The sequence below is a fragment of the Hylobates moloch genome, unplaced genomic scaffold (genome assembly GCF_009828535.3).
Source record: "Hylobates moloch isolate HMO894 unplaced genomic scaffold, HMol_V3 SCAFFOLD_15, whole genome shotgun sequence".
In the NCBI taxonomy this organism is placed as follows: domain Eukaryota; kingdom Metazoa; phylum Chordata; class Mammalia; order Primates; family Hylobatidae; genus Hylobates; species Hylobates moloch.
In genome coordinates this window covers 95,822,912-95,845,603 of record NW_026652290.1, presented here as the reverse complement: position 1 = coordinate 95,845,603, position 22,692 = coordinate 95,822,912, and the positions used below count along the sequence as shown (strand labels likewise).

The following is a 22,692-nucleotide window of genomic DNA, read 5'->3' as shown; positions in this document are numbered from 1 at the left end:
GGAGAGGGGCGGAGAGCGCGCCGCGGCCGCCGCCGGGCGCCTTGAACTTGGAGCCGGGCGGGCGGCCGCGCTCGGCGCCGCGCAGGAGCAGCCGCCCCGCCTGCCCTCGCACCGCCCCCGCCCCGCCCCGCCCCTCGGCAGACCCCGGCCCCGCCGCCGCGCGCGCGGGGTCCCTAGTTGGGAGGGATCCCCGGGTCTCGGCCTGGCGCGCCCCAGGCCCGGGAGCGGCGGTGGCTGCACTTGGGGTTCCGGTGTCCGGTCGACTGGCGTCGGTGTCGTGCGCACCTCGAGGGGTGCGTGGGAGCCCCTGCGCTCCGTAACGGGCCGGCATTGGCGTCTGGGGGAGCGTCCGGGGTGTGCGCGGCGGGTTGGTAGTGTACCCGCCTTGGGGCCGCGGGTCCCAGCGCGTCGGCTCCGCCGCTTTCTATGTCCGCGTGTGTCTGCACATCCACGTGCTGGCGTGTGTTGTGTTGTGAGCGCCGCCCGCATTGTGCGGCTGCGGGACACTTGTGTCTTTGGATAACTGGGCAACTGTGCGCGCGTCCCTGCGGGACGGTGTTGTGAAACTATGGCTGGGCTGCGTGTCTGCGGAGCCGTGTGTCCCTGGGTGACCGTGGGGTGTCCCCGTGTGGGTGTGTGGCGGTTGGGGGGGGGTCGCCAGGGAGTGGAGAACTGTCCAGTGGCCGCGTTCCAGGGGACAGTTGGGTGCCGCTTGCTGTGTGCGAGTGACTGGCGCTGAGCGTCCCCCTAGGGGAAGGGTCTGCCTTCCACTCCCGGCCTCGCCTACCCCAGTTCCTTTTTTCCTGTAACTGGGGACTGCCTGGGCAGCGGAGGAAGAGCGCTCCCTCCACCTTTTCAAAACTCTGTCCCTTTACCTATCCCCTACGTCCCCTCCACTTCCCCCAGCCTTCAAGGTCCCCCATCCGCTTGGCCCGATTGGGTCCTGGCTGGAGGTTCGGGCGCGAGGTGGCGCCGGGACGCGATCACTCGGCACGCAGACCAGACGTCGCTCGCCAGGGGTTGCGCTTGCGCGGGGACCTGCCCCGAGGGGGGCGGGGCGGCGGGGGTTCCCCCCTCCCTGAGAGGCCGTGGAAATCCCGAGGGGTGGGTGGTTACAGCAGCACAGGGGTTAGGACGGGCTCGGGAGGTGGCTAAGGAGACCCCTATTATCCTATGCTGTGGAGAGCCTAGGGGCACCGGGACTGGTCCCGCAGTCCCGCCTCCAGCACTTGCCCCCAATGGTCCAGAGGCCGTGGGCACAGAGAGCTGTTTTGTCACCTCCAGGGAAATCCCCGCCGCTCCCCACCCCCAGTGCGTTTGATATAATTTTCTAAATATAAAAAGCCCAAGGCCAGGCTGGTCTCTCTCGATTTCTTCTTGACATCCCATCATGGGGGGCTGTTTGGGATGTCAAGAAGGAGAGAAAACCCACAATGACACAGAGACCTCCCCCAACAACTCAAGGTCATTCTCAGGTTGTCACCATCCCCCACACCCACTCCCAGCCTCAGACTCACAGCACTCTCCCTCCGCAGTCCCGGAGGGACGGTTGGACGCCCTGGCCTTCAGCACACGGCATGGCCCTCTGTCCCCATTTTGGGTCCTGTGCACAGTGGGACACACGTGCATGCAGTCATAATTACACACACACACACAACACTCCCTCACGGTGCCTGTGTCTGCATGACTCTGCACACACAACCACACAGAGACTCACATAGACACACAGGCCTGTCTAGAGACAGACGTCACACACACAGGCGTGCACAGACACACATGGGCAGACGCACTCACGGACACAAACACCGCACTTGCGGGGGGGTAGACACCCACATCTCACCCTCCTGCCCTTCCCTGTCCCCACCGCGTTTCTGCAAGGCCAAGAGCCCAGCTCTGGGCAGAGCTGGTGCAGGAGGAGCAGGGAGTTGGCGTGCTGTGTGTCATTGTGATGGTGCGTATGTGACTCTGTGTGTGCCTCTATGGGCATACCAGGGGGGGTTCCACTTGTGGGTGTGCGTGTGCTTGTAAGAGTGTGTGGTTTTGTGTGGAGTGTGTGTGTGATTGTGGACAAGTGCCCATGTGTTTGTGGTTGTGTCTGCACTTGTGTGGGGGCAGCTATGTCCGTGTGTTGTGCTTGTAAAGAAGTGTCCTGTGGGGAGTTGGGAGGGTGTGTTTGTGGCTGTGTGTGTGCCATGTGGGTCTGTGTGTGTGTGTGTCTCTGCTCGCCCCTCTTTGAGGAGGTATTTGAGGTCAGGTGTGGGGAAGGCTGTGATGATATATGGGTCTGTTTTTGTGTGAGTCTGTGCGTGTATTTGTATCTTTGAGTGTGTATGTAGCTGTGTGTTGTGTGGAGTCTGTGTCTGCAGCTGTTTGAGTCCGCACGATGTGTGTCTGTGTGTCTCTAGAGGTTGTGGTGTGTGGTGTGTGTGTCTGTGTGCACCAGCCTCAACGGCCTATCTGACCTTTAACTCACATGACTTTAACATCCCCTCCTACAGCCTCAGTTTCTCATCTGTAAAATGGGACCACATGGGACCCCTGCAGGGTTCCTGGGGAGCTGGCATTGTGAGCCCCTTGCTGAGCAGGTGCGGGGCTCGGGGAGGCTGACTGCACACTGCACTGCTGTATAATCATTTGTCTGCAAAATTATGTCCTTTATTCTCTGGGTGTGGTGGCTGTGGGGTTACCTTGGGGGGGTGGGGGTTCCTGTCTACCCTGCCTGAGTTGCTCTGTGAGTTGCATTCAATTTTTTAAGTTTTCCTTTAATTACTGAAGCCATTAGTGATGATACGAAGAGGATACAACTGTATCCAGAGGAAAAAACATCCAATCTTTCTGATCACCCCCATTCCTGGGTGAAACCTTGCTCCAGAATGTTACCATCTATAGTTGGAGCATTTGCAGGAGTGAGAAATACACATTCTTATAGAGGATACATGTGCATATGTGTATATTTCCATAAAGGATGTACTTGTGGAAATACTCATGTATTTCCATAAAGGAGATATATGTATATGTATGTGTGTGTCTGTGTATATATATGTGTTTTTTGAGATGGAGTTTTGCTCTGTTGCCCAGGCTGGAGTGCAATGGCATGATCCCGGCTCACTGCAACCTCCACCTCCCGGGTTCAAGCGAACCTCCAGCCTCAGCCTCCCGAGTAGCTGACACTACAGGCACCCTCCCCCATGCCCGGCTAATTTTTGTATTTTTAGTAGAGATGGGGTTTTGCCACATTGGCCAGGCTGGTTTTGAACGCCTGACCTCAAGTGATCTGCCTGCCTCGGCCTCCCAAAGTGTTGGGATTACAGGCGTAAGCCACTACACCCAGCCAAAGGAGGTGTGTGTGTGTGTGTGTGTGTGTGTGTGTGTGTAAAGGATACTATGTATATGTTTATAAATACATGTGTACTCTTTAAAACCCTAAATGAGATCTTGAATTTCCTTGCTGGCTCTACAGCAGTGGGGTCTCAGCCAGGGGTGATTCTGTTCCCATGGGACACTTAGCCATGTCTAAGGACATTTGTGTTTGTCACGACCGGGGGGTGCCCCTGGCATGGAGTGGGTGGAGGCCATGGACTCTGCTCAGCACCCTGCAGTGCCCAGGATGGCCCCAACCCAGAGAGTGATCCAGCCCCAGTGTCCACAGTGCCAAGGGGGAGAGCTCTCCAGCTTCCTGTCCCCTCACTTGTCTCGGGGACATCACCAGTTGGGAGCCGCTGGTTTTACTCAGCTGCATAGTGTCCCGGCCTGTGCCGGGATTCCCACACAGATGGACAGCATGGCTGCCTCCAAATTGTGGGCATTAGTTTTATAGGTGGCAGTCAACTCTTTTGTGCTCCTGTATCTGGGACAGTTACAGAGATGCCGAAGAGTGAAATAACTGTAGAGAGAGTGCTTTGAAAAAAAAAAACATGAGCGAGATTGTGCTGGAAAGCGTCAGGAGCTAAATCATGCACCCATCTCCCGGGCCCTCCACACGCCGGTCCAAATCCACCGATTGCCTTTTTAAAGAAACTACGATGTACAGTTCCCTGCTGTAAGCACGGGCAGGTATTTGCTGACTTGCCTACAACCTGGAGGGTTATGAGCTGGCATCGCCCCATTTCACGGAGGGAGAGCCGAGGTGCAGAGAGATGAAGCTGCTGGCTGGAGGAGACATAGACCCAAGTAGCGAGCCTGCGCTGCGGTTTAGGGAACCAACTGTGTGTGCTGCGGGGGGCCCTTCCCACCCAAACTGGGATATAGGCTGCTGTTTGTACACTTGCAGAAGCGTCTCCCTGCAGCTACCACCACCAATAATATTAATGCAGCTACCACCACCAATAATATTAACACAGCCTTCCCACATGCTATGTAAAGACTCCAACCTTCCCCACCTTCCAGGATGCATCCTGTTACCATAGCTGTTTTACAGATGAGGAAACCGAAGTTCCAAGAGGGCCAGTCTCTGCTCTCTAAACTTCACCTTCCAAAGGATTCTAAGTTGCTGAATGAAGGTTGCAGGCAGGGTGGTCTGTACAGGGGAGGGAGGGTGGAAGGCACAGGGTCTGGAAGTCTAGGAGGATTGTCTGAAGTCAACTGCAACTTTTAAATGTCTGTGAATTTTGGAATTCACCCTATACGTGTCTCTAGCGTGTTTTAATAAAATATTGTTTCACGTTATATTAGTATGTGGATTTCCAGACACACTTCTCACCGTTTAATTCAAATGCTCCCCACAGCTGCACAGTGGGTTTAAAACACACACACACACACACACACACACACACACACACACACACACACAACACACACACACACACACACACACACACACACACACACACACACACATTTATGGAGCGTTCGCGATGTACTAAGCATTGTTTGAATAATGTCACTGTCATGCAGAGAGGAGCCTGTGGGTGGCCTAGGGAACCTACGCTCCAGGAATTCTGCTCCCTCCTAGTTTACCTGTCAGGCCCTGGGCAAGTGGCTTCCGTTCTCTGGGCCTCAGTTTCCTCTCCTGTAACGCCCGAGGATAATGGGTGCTGGTATCTCCTGTGCCCCTGGGCCTGGGGCACCTGCCCCAGCTTGGTGAGAGGGTATCATTTGTCCTTGGGAAGCTCAGAGAGGTGAGGTGAAATGGCCAAGCTTTCTAAGAATGTGTCTTTAGTGGACATTTGACCGAAGGTCAAGGCTCTGCTAAGGTCATTGTCCTTATCCCCAGCAATCCCACAGGATGGGCACCTTTAAGCCACTTTATAGGGGAGAACCCTTGGGGTGGGAATGAGAGACACAGCAGCCTCTGAGCAAGCCTGGGAGGATCCAGGGAGTGAACCGGGGGAGGGTTGGGGCCCTGTCATCAGATGCCCTGGGGGCTCAGACAGAGGCAGGCCAGGTCTCTGCCCTGTTATTCTAGAAGGAGAACAGAATGTGGGCTCCGGGGCCAGATGGCCTGGCTCGAAGCCACACTTGCCATACCTCAGTCTTGAGATCTGTGAAAAGGGCACACCCCTGAGGCAGGTGGAAATTATTGGATACCCAGGGGGAGGCTGCAAGGGTTTATCTGGCCAGCTGGAGATCCCGCCTGGACGCCGTCCTCCTGGGGTGCTGGAGAGACACTCAGGCGAGGCCACCCTGCCCCTGCCCCTTGGGTGCTGGGTGAAGAGAGCAAATTCTGGAGCCTCCCGTGTTAGCCTGGGCCCTTCCGGCCAAGGAAGGGACGGCCGCACACAAGCTCCTCTAGCTGGGGACCCGCAGCCCCTGCCTGGCTCTGGGGGGAGAAGGGAGCCAGGGTGCTGTGGGACCAGCTCACCGTGCACCCAGGGTCGTACATCTTTAAGGGGAAAGAGGCGCGCTGGCCGGCCTCTGCGCACGTCACTTCTTCATTCCTTCCCTCCCCCCTGGCTCGTTCCTCCAACTTCCCGGCCAGCTCGGGGGTGATGGGGGGGTGGGGAGGGGGGGCCTTAAAAATCCACCTCTGGCCCCTCAGTGTCCAGAAACAACCCAGTCCCCCCCTCCGCTTGATCCGAGTGGGGGTTGCCCTGCAGTCCTGGGGTCCCGGTTTAGTGCCCTGGGGCATTGCGTAAATACGGGAGGGGGGGGGTCCTGAGACGTCGGGGGAGGCTCTCCTTCCTCGCTCGCGCCCTTTTTTCCCTCGTTTCTTTGAAAGTTGGGTGTTGAGAAGTGGAAGGTTCGGGGTGGGAGGGGAGAGAAATGGGGGGTGGGAGTGGGAGGGTGTCAGAGGGTAGAGAGAGACAGAGACGGGGGAGAGAGGAAGAGAGAGACAGAGAGAGAGAGAGACGGAGGGAGAGAGGGACAGAGAGCGAGGCGGGCGGCGCGAGAGAGGGAGAGCGGGAGGGAGGAGGAGGGAGACCGAGGGAGGAGGCGGCGAGGAGAGCGCGCCGGCCGCGGGGCGGGGGGGTGGTTTGGAAAAATGACTCAGTAAGTTCAGCGCGCCCGCTCCGGCCGGCCCTGCGCCTCCCGCCGCGCCCGGGATGTATTCGTCCCCGCTCTGCCTCACCCAGGTACGGTCCTCGCCCGGCCCCCGCCGGCGCCCCCGCGCCCCGTGCCCCGCGCCCCCCGCATCCCAGTCCCGGAGTTTTGAAGCCGGAGGAGGCGGGACGAAAAAGGCGCGCGTCCCTCCCGCCATCCCTGCCCGGGATGCCCCCCGCGCCGAGGGCTGGGGTCCGGTGGGGGGATGGGTCAGGCTGGGGTACCCCTCCACACCCTTACCTACCGCGGACCCCCTACGCGGGACTCCCGTCCAGCCCCCCCCACCCCCGACTCTCGGGACCTCTCCCGGATGTGGGGCTTGATCTGCAGATTTGCGCCCCCCCACTCCGACGCACTCCGCACCCCCGCCCCAACACTCGGAAAGGTCGGGGTGGGGGCTGGCCCCCCTCCAGCAAGGGCTCTGCGGGAAGCCCCCCGCCTGCCTCTGAGAGGAATCTAGGGGGTCGTGATTGGACCCTGGGTCTCCCCAGCTGGAGAGAAGGGGACCTCTCATGTGTTTCCCTCTTGTCCCCCCGCCAAGGTTGTGCGGGCCGCCCTGGCCCTCGGCCGCCTTTCCCCCGTTATTGGCCCACGTGTGCATGGAGGGGGAGGGGGCAGGAGAAGTTGGAGGCCCGGGAGGGGGAAGGGTGCTCTGGCGGCCCGGCTCGGTGCCCCCCCTTTGCAACCCCCCCAGCACCGTCCCGGTATTTTCGCTGCATCGATTCTGGATTCTGGAGCCGCCGCTGGGAGGAGCGGGAGGCCCGGCGCTCCGGGTCTGGCCCGGGCACTGCGGCGCTGCGGACGCCCTCGCCAGCCCGGCACCTGCCCCTGCCCCCTCCCCCTCCCGTAGCCTCTCACCCCTGGCCGCACTCCCAGACTGCCCCGGCGCCGAGCCTTGTGCAATGGCCGAGGGGGTGTGTGGGGAGGGGGCGGCTCCCCCCCCCCCCGGGACTCCTTCCAGCCGCAGGCTCCCCGGGGACCCCGAGGTCTGCAAGTTCCATTTTCTAGACCGCTGCTATCCTCCTTACGCTGTGTGTCTTTAGGCTGGAGAGGTTCTGGCCTCAGTTTCCCCTGAAGTGACGTGCGGCTAAGGCCGGTTTTGGAGAGGGGGCAGTATGGCGGGCAAACTGTAAAGTCCCGGCACGTGGGGGGTGCGATTCCAGCGAGGGCCAGGCCCGTCTTAAGGAGCATTGTGTGGGGAGTATGTGAGTCCCCGGCTTCTGCCCCAGGGCATGGTGCAGCGAGGGACCCCCCACGCCAGGCATGGTCCTTGGTACGGTCTTTCTCACCGGCCCCCTGCAGCCGACAGGGAATGTGGGAGCTGGTGCTGAGGGGGTCTGAGGTCTGTCCTACCTGTGATCTTGGGTAACCTTGAGTGGACGAGGACCTTGGGTAAGTCCTCGTCCCAGCCTGAGTTTCCCTTTCTGAGCAGCTTTGGGGAGGGGTTCCGAAGAAGGCATCTCTTTGAAGCTCTCCAAGAACAACTAGGGTTCGAGTGGGCACGCTGTGTGACCTTGGGCAGGCTTTGAAGTCTCTGGGCTTATGGGGTGACTGAGGTGTCCCTGCTCTGTCCTCGCCAGCTGGAAGGAGCCATTTGGGAGGGCTGAGCTGAAGGGAGGCTGTTCCAGGCTGGGGAGGTTGGAAGGCTGCCTGTGCACCCTGGAATTCCCCCATCAGGGCTGGTTGGGAGACATCCTGGTTGCTGGGGTGGGTTGAGGGGTAGCGAGAACCGCAGTCCAGGCTTTGCCTCAGAGAATTGCTAACTCGGCCGCAGTTTCTCCAGGAACAGGGCAAGGACCAGCCAGGCGGGCTGTCTGTGGAAACCGAAAAACAGAGAGGCTAAAAACTAAAAACTATCCAGGGGTGCTGCGTGCAAGAGACAGAGACGAGAAGACAGAGACAGGCAGAGAGACAGAGGCAGAGAGCTCCCAGGCCAGGGTGGGGACGGCGAGTGCCAAGTGCAGGGGGCTCCCTCCTCCCCTGCGATTCTCCTCTCTGCCCCGCCCTCCACCCCAGCCCTGGAGTGGAGCTGGGGACCCCCTTTCCAGTTTCTCTTCAGCCTGAATGTAATCCCCACTGCTCCCCCAAGGCCCAGCCTGGTCTGGGGTAGCCAGCGGGGTGGGCTGGGGGACTCAGAAGGATGCTGAGTGCCCCATGCAGGAGCCTCCCACCCAAGTCCTGGCTGCCTGACTCAGTTTCCCGAATCACGTCTCTTCCGTTTCTCTCATCTTGGTCTCTTTTTGTCTATGTTTATCTCTGTCTTTCTCTGTGTGTGTTTGTGTCTCTGTTTCTCCCCGCCTCTGTTTCACTCCCAGTCACTATTGGTCTCTTTCTGTCTCTCTTTCTCATCCTGTCTCTCTGATGTCTCAGTCTCTCTCACTGTCTCTGTCTCTTCATGTCTATCTGACCATCCCTTTCTCCTCTTTGTCTCTGCATGTCTCTCTGATGTGTCTCTGTCTCTCCCTCCCTTTGCCCTCTTTGTATGTCTCTCCGATGTGTCTCTGTCTGTTTCTCTGTCTCTTTCTCTCTGCCTCCTTCCTCTCTGTCTCTATGTTTCTCTCCAATATGTCTGTCTGTCTCTTCATCTCTGTCTCACCTTCCCTTTCTCCTCTCTCTGTCTCTGCGTGTCTCCCCTTGCCCCCTCTCTCCCTGTCTCTCTCTGTCTCTGCATGTCTCTCCTTACTCCTCTCTCTCTGTCTCTGGGCCTCCCTCTCCCCCTTTTCCCAGCTAATTTTACAACCTGAGCCCAACCGAAAATAGCTCCCTTTTAGCTGATCCGACCCGGATCCTTCTCGGGAGCCGAGGCTGGCGGGGGGTGGGGGGCCATCTCGGTGCCAGCCCGCTCTGTGCCACCCGGGCCCGGCCCGCCGAGGGGGGAGTGGGCGCTGGCGGCCCTGGGGCATTCTGGGAGCCCCAGACCAGGCTCGGCGGTGACTCAAGCGCTTTTTCACTTTTACTCTTAAGAGGAACTGTGTGGAGCCCGTGGCTCCCATAAATCCTGCCGGCGGGAAGGCCGGCCTCCCCGTGCCTGCTCTGGGCCTCCCTCCCTGCCTCCCTCCCGCCGGCGCCACCGCCACGTTAGTTATTCCGGGTTTGGGGCCAAGTCCCTCTTGGCCGCAGCATGGTGGATTCCCTGGGCCACCTCCATCCCGCCACCCGGTCCCTGCCTCATTCATTCATTCTTTCCTTCATTCCTTCGTCCCATGCCCTCTTGGAGCAGAGTGTGCTTTGCTGCCATTTCTCCAGCAGGGTAACTGAGGCTGGGAGAGGCTGTCCTCCCACCCCAGACCCCAACCTTTGTTGGATTTTCTAGATGTTCCTTAAGCATCTCCTGGGCCCTGGGGATAGGTGGGGGTGGGGGAGGCAGCAGAGCCCAGGCCCAGTGTAGGTTCTTAGAGGGAGCTTGGGCGGTGCCTACCAGGAGCAGGGGGCCTGCAGCCCCTCAGTGCTGGGAGAGGGGCTAAGAGTCAGAGGGCCAGGGCCTGCCTGAGGTGGCACAGTGGGGCTGGCAGAGCTGGGGTTCAGGCCATTTTCCATCTGGCAGCTTGGGCAGGTGGGCACTCTCTCCCCGTGTGCCCCCCACCCGGGGCCTGGTGGCCTCTGATTCACTCTCTACGAGGCGCCACCACTCTCCTGGTGTATCTCCCTCTCTTGGTCTCTCTGTGCATCTCTCTCTGTTTCTCCCCCTCCCCTCTCTGCGGCGGAGGTGCCTCTGCGCGCCAGGGCCAAGCGCCCTGTAAATCACCAAAGCTGGGATTCTGGCAGAGTCAGCGTTCTCCTCTCTCTCTCTCTGTCTCTCTCTGTGTGTCTCCCTCCCTTTCTGCCACCATCTCACTCTCTTCTCCTCTCTCCTTCTCTCTCTCTCTCCTCCTCTCTCCCCCCTTCTCTCTCCCTCTCTCCTTCTCTGTCTCCCTTTCCGTCTTTCCCTCTTCCTTTCTCTATCTCTCCCGTCTCCCTTCTCTCCCTCTCTCCTTCTGTCTTCTCTCTTTGTCTCTCTCTTTCTCCCTCCCTCCCTCCCTCTCTCTCTGTTCCTCTTCTTTCTCTCTCTCTGTCTCTCTGAGCTGGCCTGCCTCTCTCTCACACCAAATGGATGGGAAACGCTGCCTGGGCCTCCTGCCCCGGCCACGGCCCGCCCCCCACTCTCCTGCCTGTGTCCACACCGACCTCACCTGGGTGCCGGTCTGCCCTGCAACACACAGTGTGCCGGCACCTATGTCCTGACCAGGACACATCCATGGCCACACACTGGGTGCACATGCGTGCACACTCCCTGACAACCACACGGATGAGGACACAGCTCTGCCTGCCTCGGATCTGCCCCGATGGGGATCACCAACACACAGACCTAGAGTGCCCCTCAGATCTGCCTCAAAATCTTGCTCAGGAGGCTCCAAACCCAATATAGTACCTGGTAGAGAGAAGGTGCCAAATAACTGCTATAGAGTGCTGCCAAATAGGTGCTGCTGTGCTTGTGATTATTGCTAAACTAATTCTCCTCTTTCCTGACTCTGGTGGGTGACCTGCCCCCACCCCCGGACCATTTCTTGCCCTGAAATGAAGTCAGCAGAAACCCCCACTTCCTCAGGGCTGCTGCAGATTCAGGGAGGCAGCACAATTTTTTTTTTTTTTTTTTTTTTTTTTTGAGGTAGAGTCTCGCTCTGTTGCCCAGACTGGAGTGCAGCGGTGCGATCTTGGCTCACTGCAACCTCCGGGGAGGCAGGACATTTCTGAGGTCCACAGTGCAGGGCTTGGTACTCAGTAGGTGCCCAATAAATACCCGTTGCATGAATGAATGAATGAATGAATGGCTTTTGGTTGAGAGGCGGGACTTTGGTCTTCCCGAGCCTCCATTTCTCCGCCAACATAAAATAAGAAACATAATGGCACTTTCCTCAGAGACATCGATGTACCTTAGTCCAACACCTGGTATACAGTAGGTGCCAAATAAGTGCTGCTGTGCTTGTGGTTGTTGCTAAACTAGTAATTGCACTGAACACCCCAGAGGCATTTTCCAATTTCCCTCCATTCCCTCTGTGTGTATTTGCGCAGCGTAAGCCCAGCTTTGGGCTGGGTGACAAGGACAGTGGTGACCTGGAAAGGCCCAGTCTCAGACACCTCTCCAACGTGGCATTTCTGTTAGTCTTTCTTTCTTTTTTCTTTCTCTTTCTCCTTCCTTCCTTCCTTCCTTCCCTTCTTCCCTCCCTCCTTCCTTCCTTCTCTCTCTCTCCCTCTCCCTCTCTCCCTCTCTCTCTCTCTCCCTCTCTCTCTCTCTCTCTCTCTCTGTCTCTCTCTCGGAGTCTTGCACTGTCGCCCAGACTGGAGTGCAGTGGCGTGATCTCAGCTCACTGCAACCTCCACTTCCTGGGTTCACGTGATTCTCCTACCTCAGCCTCCCAAGTAGCTGGAATTACAGGCATGCGCCACCATGCCCAGCTAACTTTTGTATTTTTAGTAGAGACGGGGTTTCACCATGTTGGCCAGGCTGGTCTCAAACTCCTGACCTCAGGTGCTCCACCTGCCTCAGCCTTCCAAAGTGCTGGAATTACAGGCATGAGCCACTGTGCCCGGCCTCTGTTAGTCTTTTCTCCCTGCCCAGCCCTGTCCAGGGTCTCCCTGAGTTTGACCAGCCCTGTGTGGGTACCAGCCTTCCTTACACATGGGGGTGCATGGATGAGGGGGGTCCCAGAGGCAGAAGATGGCAGCGTTGCTTCAGTGGTCTGGATGCTGGAGATGCTAACAGATCAAAGCTGTGCCCTTGTGGGACCGACAGTCTAGGCTGGGTCGGGGGCAGGCAGGAAACGGGGTGACCAGGACTCCTTGAGGATTTGGCCTGCGACCGACCTTGGGGATCAAACAAGGGGAAGGGAACCATGTGGGACTCGGAGAGTGTGCACGGTGCAGATCAGGTGTCGCTGGACGCTCTGGCCCGAGACCGTTTGCTCAAGGGGCCCAGGGATGGGGGTGGGGTGGCAGGAGGCCCATGGACCGGTCCCAGCTCAGGTCCTTCCCGACTGTGTGACTTGGGTGGAAGATTTCATGCCTCAGTCTCCTCCTCGACGTAGTGGGCGCAATGATAGTCCTCACTTTCACAGTAGGCTTTTTTTTTTTTGAAACGGAGTCTCGCTCTGTCGCCCAGGCTGGAGTGCAGTAGCACAATCTGGGCTCACTGCAACCTTCGCCTCCTGGGTTCAAGCGATTCTCCTGCCTCAGCTTCCCAAGTAGCTGGGATTACAGGCGTGTGCCACTACACCCAGCTAATTTTGGTGTTTTTAGTAGAGATGGGGTTTCACCATGTCGGCCAGGCTGGTCTTGAACACCTGACCTCAGGTGATCCGCCCGCCTTGGCCTCCCGAAGTGCTGGGATTACAGGCATGAGCCACCGTGCCCGGCCCCCGTTTTGCAGTAGACATGATAGCTCAGCAAACGCTCAGCCTCGCTCCCTGCCTCTCCCCTCCACCTCCTGGCCCCTCTGGTTCAGCTCTCATTGTCCTCCCAGAACATCAAGGCACAGAGGGAAGTCGGGGACCCGGGGTTCATTTTGCTGACTCACTACCTTGGCAGAGAGTTTGAACCCTGTGGACTCAGTTTACCCAAATTCCTCACTGTGGCCCACAAGGCCCTGCCCAGCCTGTCCTTGTCCCCTCCTCAACCCTCCCCTCTTCTCTCTTTCCCCCTTGCTCATTCTGCTCCAGCCACGTGGGCCTCCTCGCTGTTCCTCTAACACGCCAGGCGTGGTCCTGCCCCAGGGCCTTTACACGACCCATTTCTCCATCAGAAAAGCTCCCGGCCTGGAGTGCCGTCTCTCAAGACTTTGTTCAGGTGTCTCCTCCTGCAAGAGACCTTCCTGGACCACCCCAAGCTAAAAAACACCCCTCACCCCAGAGATTCTCTGGTCCCTCAAACTCTTAAATTTCTTCAGAGCACTTTGCCCAACTTGACATTTTATTACATATTTTGCTGATTTTAACCGTCCGTCCCTACTCCAGATCTGGATCCAGGTGAGGGCCAGGCCCAGGTCCCTGCCAAGTCCTCGGCACCGTGCCTGGGACTGGCATGCAGCAGGCACTCACTAAATGTTTGTTGAGCAACAGAATGAATCTTCCCTCTCTGGGAACCGTTCACATGTCCACAGGCTGTGATTCTCTGAGCCAGGGGAAGGAGCGGCCCAAGGGTACAGCCTGACACTGGTGCCGGATGGGCCTGGGATTGTCCGTGTGACCAGGGACAAGTCACCTGCCCCGGAGAAGAAGGCATTAGGACTAGGGCTTTGAAGGATGCATAGGAATTTGGGATAAGTGCTAAGGAGGTAATGAGCTAGATTCTCATGAAGGATTGTTGGGTCACTTTTACCTGGAAACTTTTGGTTTGGAAATTGGAGTTTCATGTCCTGGTTTGCTGGCCTGGACTTTCAGGGTGGGAGGAGCACAGGGAGGTGAGTGAGGGGCATCACCCAGTGCATGGCATGGTCTTTCAGCAAGGTCTTGGGTCCAGATGTCTCTCTCCCAGCTGCTGCTGCTCTCTTTGGTCAGGAAGTCCCAGTGGGCTAAGCTGGGGTTTCCAGGAAAGACCTGGCCTTGTTCCCCTTCTCCCCACCACCTTGCAAGGAACAAGGTCACCAGGCACGCTCCCCTGTCTCCAGCAGGCTGCAATATTCCTTTCTGCCCATTGTACAGAATGAGAGACTGAGGCTTATCTCAGGTGATCTGTTCCCCAGCCATTCAGATGGTGAAAATAGACATTACTGTCACCCAGCCACCTTCTCCGACAGTGGGTGCCTCAACTCTAGGCCTCAGGATTGGAGATGGGGAGGTGATAGAACTGGATGGTCCTGGCTGGATCTGGGAAACTCTGGGTTGAGGACTAAAGGCTGCTTGAAGGAGGGGACACTGGAGATAGGGCGTTGAGGGATGTGTAGGAGTTTGGGAGGATTTTCAGTATCTAGCTTGTCTTGGTTATCTCTTTTGCCAGTTGGGCCTCTCAGGGCAGTAGGAGGTCCCTGGGGAAGAGGCCCTGGTTATTGCAGGTCATGTGGGACAAACAGTGACAACCGGCCAACCGGGCCCTGCCTCTCACCTGGTCTGATCCCCTGGGGAGGACAAGGGAGGATGGGGCAGCAGGTCCATGACCCAGTTACAAGCTGTTTGTCTTCCTGCCTCTGTAACTAGCCGGGGTCACCACTGACGTGGGCCGCCACCCCTGCCCGCCTTCCTGGCACCTGTCCCCGGAAAGGGCACAGAGAAGGGGAGGAACATAGAGAAGGGAGGGGCAGTTAGGGAGGAGGAAGGGAACTCAGATCTAGGAGGGGCCAGATGAGAAAAGGAATTCAGAGGAGAGGGGCTAAGAAGTTGGGAGGGGGAATTCAGAGAGAGAGGGGGGTTGGGGAGAGAAGGAGTTGGGGGGACAGTGATCCCTGCCCCCATCACGGATGCCTCCCCTGTCCCTTCCAGCAGCCTCTTATCACAGCCCCAGTAAGCGCCAGAGCTTGGGTGGCAGCCACGGCCCTGGCCGGACACCATTGTCCGGGCCTCCTGCCCGCCTGGCATCCCCTCCACGGGCAGGTCCTGCGCCTCTGTGGATCCTCTCTGCCGCGTCCCACTATTCCCCCCACCCAACCACCCCCACTGCCCGGCTTCCCTGGCCAGACTATCTGGGCTCTGGTCCCAGCTCTGCTGACCGGCTGTGTGACCCTGGACAAACCGCTCCCCATCTCTGGGTCTCATCCAGTCAGGGGCAGGGACGAGATTGGACAGGGCCTGGGCCAGGCCCCCTCCACCTCCCCTTTGCCTTAGCAGGTTGGCTGGGGAAGCGGGGGCAGCGGAAAAGGGCCCTGAGGTCCGGTCCCCGCCGCAGCTGTTACGGTGACTCACGCTTTGGGGGACATTGGGGTGGGGGAGCTTCGCTGGTACAAGCTGGCTCTGGTCTCACTGGCTGGGAGGCTATTTTCAGAGCCTCAGTAATAGGTGAAATCTGATGTCCCGCCCCTCCCCGCGAAGCACCCCACGGCCGGAGGCGGCCCAAGGGGACGCGGAACACAGAGCAGGGAGGGTGATCTGGCAGCGGCTGCTCTGCCCATCCCGGCCTGGAAATGGGACAGAGTCCAGCCACATCCGCTGGCACACACGGTGGGAGTCCAGGGTCAACGTCTCCCTACCTTCCTGAGACCCCAATCTTACAGAGAACAGGCTGTTCTGAGAAAGGGACCCGTGGCCTTCCAGGGGGTCAGGGCCCTGGTTCTTATCCTCACACTGGCCCTGAGACCCTGTGGGACCTCAGCCAGGTCTCCGCCCCTCTCTGAGCCTTAGTTTCCATGCCACAGAACGCGCAGCGGGGCCTCAGGCTGTTCCCTGCTTCCTGGAAGATTGTCTGCAACCAAAATGATCATCGCAGCAATCACGTTCATAGTAATGAAAACACCCCAGCGTCTTGGAGGGGCCGAGGCGGGAGGATCGCTTGAGCCCAGGAATTCGAGACCAGCCTGGGCAACATAGCAAGACTCCCATCTCTACTAAAAGTACACAAATTAGCTGGGCATGGTGGCGCACCTGGAATCCCAGCTACTCGGGAGGCTGAGACATGAGAATCGCCTGAACCCAGGAGGCAGAGGTTGCAGTGAGCTGAGATCATGCCACCGCCCTCCAGCCTAGGCAACAGTGTGAGGCACTGTCTCAGAAAAAAAAAAAAAAAAAAAAAAAAAAAAAGGAAAGAAAATATCTCCCAGTGCCTTGGGAGGCCGAGGTGGGAGGATCACTTGAGCCCAGGAGTTTGAGACCAGCCAGGGCAACATAGTGAGTGAGACTTCCATCTCTGCAAAAATAAAAATTAGCCAGACATGGTGGTTTGCACCTGTAGTCCCAGCTACTCAGGAAGCTGACGTGGGAGAATCGCTTGAGTCCGGGAGTTCAGGGCCCAAGTGACCTGAGATCGTGCCACTGCACTCCAGTGAGACGCCTGTCTTTTTTTTTTTTTTTTTTTTTTTTGAGATGGAGGCTCGCTCTTGTTGCCCAGGCTGGAGTGCAGTGGCGCGACCTCGGCTCACTGCAACCTCCGCCTCCCGGGTTCAAGTGATTCTCCTGCCTTAGCCTCCCGAGTAGCTGGGATTACAGGCACCTGCCACCATACCTGGCTAATTTTTTGTATTTTTAGTAGAGATGGGTTTTTGCCATGTTGGCCAGGCTGATCTCAAACTCCTGACCTCAGATGATCCACCCACCTCGGCCTCCCAAACTGCTGGGATTACAGGCATGAGCCACCACACCAGGCTGAGACTCCCATCTCTTTAAAAAAAAAAAAAAAAAGTAATAAAAATCACAATAGCCCCAGCACTTTGGGAGGCCGAGGCGGGCGGATCACGAGGTCAGGAGATTGATACCATCCTGGCTAACACAGTGAACCCCCGTCTCTACTAAAAAAAAAATAATAATACAAAAAATTAGTCGGGCATGGTGGCGGGTGCCTGTAGTCCCAGCTATTCGGGAGGCTGAGGCAGGAGAATGGCTTGAACCTAGGAGCTGCAGTTTGCAGTGAGCTGAGATCGCATCACTGCACTCCAGCCTGGGTGATAGAGCGAGACTCTGTCTCAAAAAAAAAAAAAAAAAAAAAATCCCAATAGCAGTGTAAGTTGTAATGATAACAGTCATCGCATCATTAATAACAATGTAGCCCTTTGAGAGCTGGGGGGAGGAGGACAGCTTTGTGTGCTAGGAAGGGATCACCCCTGTCCAAAATGCTTAGCCCAGCCCAGTCAAGGCAGGGAGATGGAAAGGCAGTTTTGCTTCTCTTTCTCTTCTTCCTTGAATTTATTCCACCTTGAGGCTGAGAAACCAGGTCCCAGATTTTTTTAATTTATTTTATTTTATTTTTTATTTTTTTAGAGACAGGGTCTTACTCTATCCCCCAGGCTGGAGTGCAGTGGCACAATCACAGCTCACTGCAGGCTCGACCTCTGAGGCTCAAGTGATCCGCCCACCTCAGCCTCCTAAGTAGCTAGGACTACAGGTGTGCACCACAGCAATTATGCCCAGCTAATTACTTTTGTAATTTTTAGTAGAGACGGGGTTTTGACATATTGGCCAGGCTGGTCTCAAACTCTTGGGCTCGAGTGATCTGTCTACCTCGGCCTCCCAAGTAGCTGGGACTACAAGCACGCACCACAAAAATTATGCCCAGCTAATTTTTGTAATTTTTGTAAAGATAGGGTTTTGACTGCCGGGCACAGTGGCTCACACCTGTAATCCCAACACTTTGGGAGGCAGAGGCAGGTGGATCACCTGAGGTCAGGAGTTCAAGACCAGCCTGGCGAACATGGCGAAACCCCATCTCTACTAAAAATACAAAAATTAGCTGGGCATGATAGTGTGTGCCTGTAATCCCAGCTACTCGGGAGGCTGAGGCGGGAGAATCTCTTGAACCTGGGAGGTGGAAGTTGCAGTGAGCCGAGATTGTGCCACTGCACTCCAGCCTGGGTGACAAGAGTGAAACTGTTTCAAAAAAAAAAAAAAAAGAGATGGGGTTTCGCTATGTTGCCCAGGCTGGGATTGAGCTCCTGGGCTCAAGTGATCCACCCACCTCAGCCTCCCAAAGTTCTGGGATTACAGGCGTTAGCCATAGTTCCGAGCCGAGATCCCAAATGCTATGCTGGCTCGGTTTCCCTTGCTGGAAAATGGGAAGAATGGGAGGGGCCTCCCCACACCCAGACAGGGAGCTGGGGGCCTCCCACTGCTCCACATTTTTCTCCAAGGGGCTGCTGTTATTTTCGTGGGGAATCAGATGAGTGCAGGTTCCAGTCCACCTCTGCCCCCCATGGCCGGGTTCCCCCTCAAGGCCTCAGTTTCCTTATCTGTAGCATGGGTGTTGTGACTGCCCTCAGACACCAATTCGTCATGATTTGGGAGTAGGTTGAAGTCCCAGCTCTGGCCCAGTCTCAGCGCCTTCCCAGCCCTCGGATTTTCCATCTTCAGGATGGGTCTGCAGGGAACGGGGTGGCCCCTCTCCCCAGCTCTGAACCTTCGCGGCTGAGCGTCTGCTTCTCTGGTCTCAGTTTCTGTATCAGCACAGTGGGTTCATGGAAAGGGGAAAGGAGGGAGAAGACTCCACCCGGGATCTCTCCTCCCTCTGATTAATCCTGGTGTGCTTGGATCTCTTATCTTTTGATACAGAAATCCCCCCACCCTTCCATCAGTCCCCAACCTCCAGGCGGGCCTAGTGTCTGCCTGTGGACTTCAGCCAGGCCTGTCTGTACATCTGCTCTGTAGGAACAAGCTTTTGTAGTCATTTTTTGTTTTTTTGTTTTTTGTTTTCCCAAAACGGAGTCTCGCCCTGTCACCCAGGCTGGAGTACAGTGGAGCGATCTCGGCTCACTGCAACCTCCGCCTCCCGGGTTCAAGCAATTCTCCTGCCTCAGCCTCCCAAGTAGCTGGGACTACAGTCATGCGCCACCACGCCCGGCTAATTTTTGTATTTTTAGTAGACACAGAGTTTCATCATGTTGGCCAGGCTGGTCTTGAACTCCTGACTTCATGATCTGCCTGCCTCGGTCTCCCAAAGTGCTAGGATTACAGGCATGAACCACCGCGCCCAGCAGGGTTTTTTTTTTTTTTGAGACAGAGTCTCACTCCGTCGCTCAGGCTGGAATGTAGTGGCGAGCTCTCGGCTCACTGCAACCTCTGCCTCCTGGGTTCTCCTGCCTCAGCCTCCTGAGTAGCTGGGATTACAGGCATGTGCCACCATGCCCAGCTAATTTTTGTATTTTTAATAGAGATGGGGTTTCACTATGTTGGCCAGGCTGGTCTCAAACTCTTGACCTCAAGTGATCCGCCTGCCTCAGCCTCCCAAAGTGCTGGGATTACAGGCGTGAGCCACTGCACCCAGCCTCATTTTTTTTTCTTTCCTTTTTTTTTTTTTTTTTTTTGAGTCAGGGGTCTCACTTTGTCACCCAGGCTGGAGATCAGTGGTGCAACCTTGGCTCACTGCAGCCTTGACCTCCTGGGCTCAATTGATCTTCCCACCTCAGCCTCCCAAGTAGCTGGGACTACAGGCATGCATCACCACGGCTAAATAAGTTTTGATTTTGTAGAAATGGGGCCTCGCTATGTCATCCAGGCTGGTCTTGAACTCCTGGGCTCAAGCAGTCCACCCACTATGGCCTCCCAAAGTGCTGGGATCACAGGTGTGAGCCACCATGCTTGGCCGCCCACCCTAGTTGTTTTTTTTTTTTTTTTTTTGAGATGGAGTCTTGCTCTGTCGCCCAGGCTGGAGTGCAGTGGCGCAATCTCGGCTCACTGCAAGCTCCATCTCCCGGGTTCACGCCAATCTCCTGCCTCAGCCTCCTGAGTAGCTGGGACTTTAGGTGCCCGCCACCACGCCCGGCTAATTTTTTTGTATTTTTTTAGTAGAGACAGGGTTTCACCATGTTAGCCAGGATGGCCTCAATCTCCTGACCTCGTGATCTGCCCGCCTCAGCCTCCCAAAGTGCTGGGATTACAGGCGTGAGCCACCGCACCCGGCCTTGTTCTTTTTTTTTTTTTTTTTTTGAGACAGTGTTTCACTCTTGGCACCCAGGCTCCCAGGCTAGAGTGCAGTGGCACAACCTCAGCTCACTACAACCTCTGCCTCCCAGGTTCAAGCGATTCTCCTGTCTCAGCCTCCTGAGTAGCTGGAATTACAGGTGTACTCCACTATGCCTGGCTACGTTTTTTTGTATTTTTAGTAGGGATGGGGTTTTGCCATGTTGGCCGGGCTGGTCTTGAGCTACTAACCTCAGGTGATCCACCTGCCTCGGCCTCCCAAAGTGCTGGGATTACAGGTGTGAGCCACCATGCCCAGCCTTTTTTTTTTTTTTTTTTTTTGACAGTCTTGCTCTGTCGCCCAGGCTGGAGTACAGTGGCACCATCACAGCTCACTGCAGCATTAAACTCCTGGGCTCAAATGATCCTCCCACCTCAGCCTCCCAACTAGCTGGGACTATAGTTGCAAACCACCATGCCTGGCTAATTTTTGTTTTTTTGGCTTTGTTCATTTGTTTTGTAGCGATGCGGTTTTACCATATGGCTCAGACTGGTCTCAAACTTCTGGGCTCAAGCAGTCCTCCCTCCTCGGCCTCCCGAAGCGCTGGGATTACAAGCGTGAGCCATTACACCCAGCCCAACCCTAGTTGCAATAGGCAGAGAATGGGTCCCTGACATCTTTGTTCTCCCAACCTCAGTTTTACCCGTCTGTACAATGGGTTGTCCATGAGCCTCCACCTAGCCCCCTTAGCTTGCTCCGTCTGCATGCTGGGGTTCAAGATAGGCCCTCCACGGCTGGGCACGGTGGCTCACATCTGTCATCCCAGCACTTGGGGAGGCCGAGAGCCGAGGCGGGCGGATCACGAGGTCAGGAGATCAAGACCATCCTGGCCAACATGGTGAAACCCCATCTCTCCTAAAAATACAAAAATTAGCTGGGCGTGGTGGTGGGCACCTGTAATCCCAGCTACTCGGGAGGCTGAGGCAGGAGAATCGCTTGAACCTGGGAGGTGGAGGTTGCAGTGAGCTGAGATTGCACCACTGCACTCCAGCCTTGGCGTTAAGAGCAAGACCCCGCCTCAAAAAAAAAAAAAAAAAAAAAAAAAAAAAAAAAAAGATGGTTCTCCACAAACTTCCGCCTTGATTTGTGCTTCTCACATAGTCCAAGTCTCAGTTTGCTCATCTGGGCGATGGGTTCTTGCAGGTCCCTGATAAACTTCTCCTGGGTCCCCGGGCCTTCTGCGTGCCTCCGATGGCGTGCACGGGTCTGCAGCGACCCCCTGCCCACCTCTGCCCAGCCCCTCCCACTCTGCGGGTCTGTCCAGGGCCCCTCCGACCTCAGCCTTCGGGGCCGGGCAGTGGGTCCGCCCTCTGCACCCCTGGCGCCCCTGACCTCTCGCCTCTCCGGCCTCTGCAGGATGAGTTCCACCCGTTCATCGAGGCCCTGCTGCCTCACGTGCGCGCCTTCGCCTACACCTGGTTCAACCTGCAGGCGCGGAAGCGCAAGTACTTCAAGAAGCACGAGAAGCGGATGTCGAAGGACGAGGAGCGTGCGGTCAAGGACGAGCTGCTGGGCGAGAAGCCCGAGGTCAAGCAGAAGTGGGCGTCGCGGCTGCTGGCCAAGCTGCGCAAGGACATCCGGCCCGAGTGCCGCGAGGACTTCGTGCTGAGCATCACCGGCAAGAAGGCGCCGGGCTGCGTGCTCTCCAACCCCGACCAGAAGGGCAAGATGCGGCGCATCGACTGTCTCCGGCAGGCGGACAAGGTGTGGCGGCTGGACCTGGTCATGGTCATCCTGTTCAAGGGCATCCCGCTGGAGAGCACCGACGGCGAGCGCCTGGTCAAGGCCGCGCAGTGCGGCCACCCGGTCCTGTGCGTGCAGCCGCACCACATCGGCGTGGCCGTCAAGGAGCTGGACCTCTACCTGGCCTACTTCGTGCGTGAGCGAGGTGAGGTGTGGCGGCCTGAGCCGAGCGGCTGGTGGGGAGGGTGTCTGATGGCGGTGACACGGGGCCAGGAGGGCCTGAGGGAGGAGGCTGGTGCGTGTAGGTGTGATGTGGTGGTCTGAGAGGGGAAGTGGGCCTTGGAGAGTGCCCAATGGGGGTGACACGGGGCAAGGAGCATCTGAGGGAGGAGGCTGGTGGGTATAGATGTGGTGTGGTGGTCTGAGAGGGGAGGCGAGTCTAGGAGAATATCTAAAGTAGGTGATATGGCACAAGGAGAGTCTGAGAGAGGAGGCCGGTGCATGTAGATGTAATGTGGTGGTCCAGGCGGGGCAGCAGGCCTGGGAGAGCATCTGACGGGGGGTGACACGGGGCAAGGAGGGTCTGAGTGGGAGAGCATCTGACGGGGGGTGACACGGGGCAAGGAGGGTCTGAGGAAAGAAGCCAGCATGTGTAGATGTGGTGGTCTGAGGGGGGAGGCAGGCCTAGGAGAGCGTCTAATGCGAGTGACATGGTGCAAGGAGCATCTGAGGGAGGAGGCCCGTGCATGCAGGGCCCAGGGTGGCTGCTGATGGGGTGTGGAGGTCAGATGGAGGAGGCAGGCCTAGCAGAGGTCTCAAGTGAGAGATGGTACAAGGAGGTTTTTTTGACGGAGGAGGCAGGTGGGCTGTGGCGCTCCAACGGTAGAGGCAGGATCTCACCCTCACGTCTGAGGGAGGAGGCAGGAAGACTCTTGAGGTCTCGGGGATGAGAATGTCCTAGATGGT

At 57.2% G+C, this 22,692-nt stretch overlaps 1 protein-coding gene across 3 annotated transcripts in view; it reads left to right on the top strand.

Annotated features, from left to right (window-relative positions):
- Positions 1-6,409: 6,409 nt before the first annotated feature.
- Positions 6,410-22,692, top strand: part of NFIC (nuclear factor I C) — a 100,981-nt gene continuing 84,698 nt past the window's right edge. For all 3 annotated transcript variants that reach the window (XM_032177760.2, XM_032177758.2, XM_032177759.2), the window contains exons 1-2: positions 6,410-6,512; positions 21,400-21,931. In XM_032177760.2, the coding sequence (XP_032033651.1) occupies positions 6,483-6,512; positions 21,400-21,931 (562 nt within the window). In that variant the 5' untranslated portion in view covers positions 6,410-6,482. The remainder of the gene's footprint in view (positions 6,513-21,399; positions 21,932-22,692) is intronic.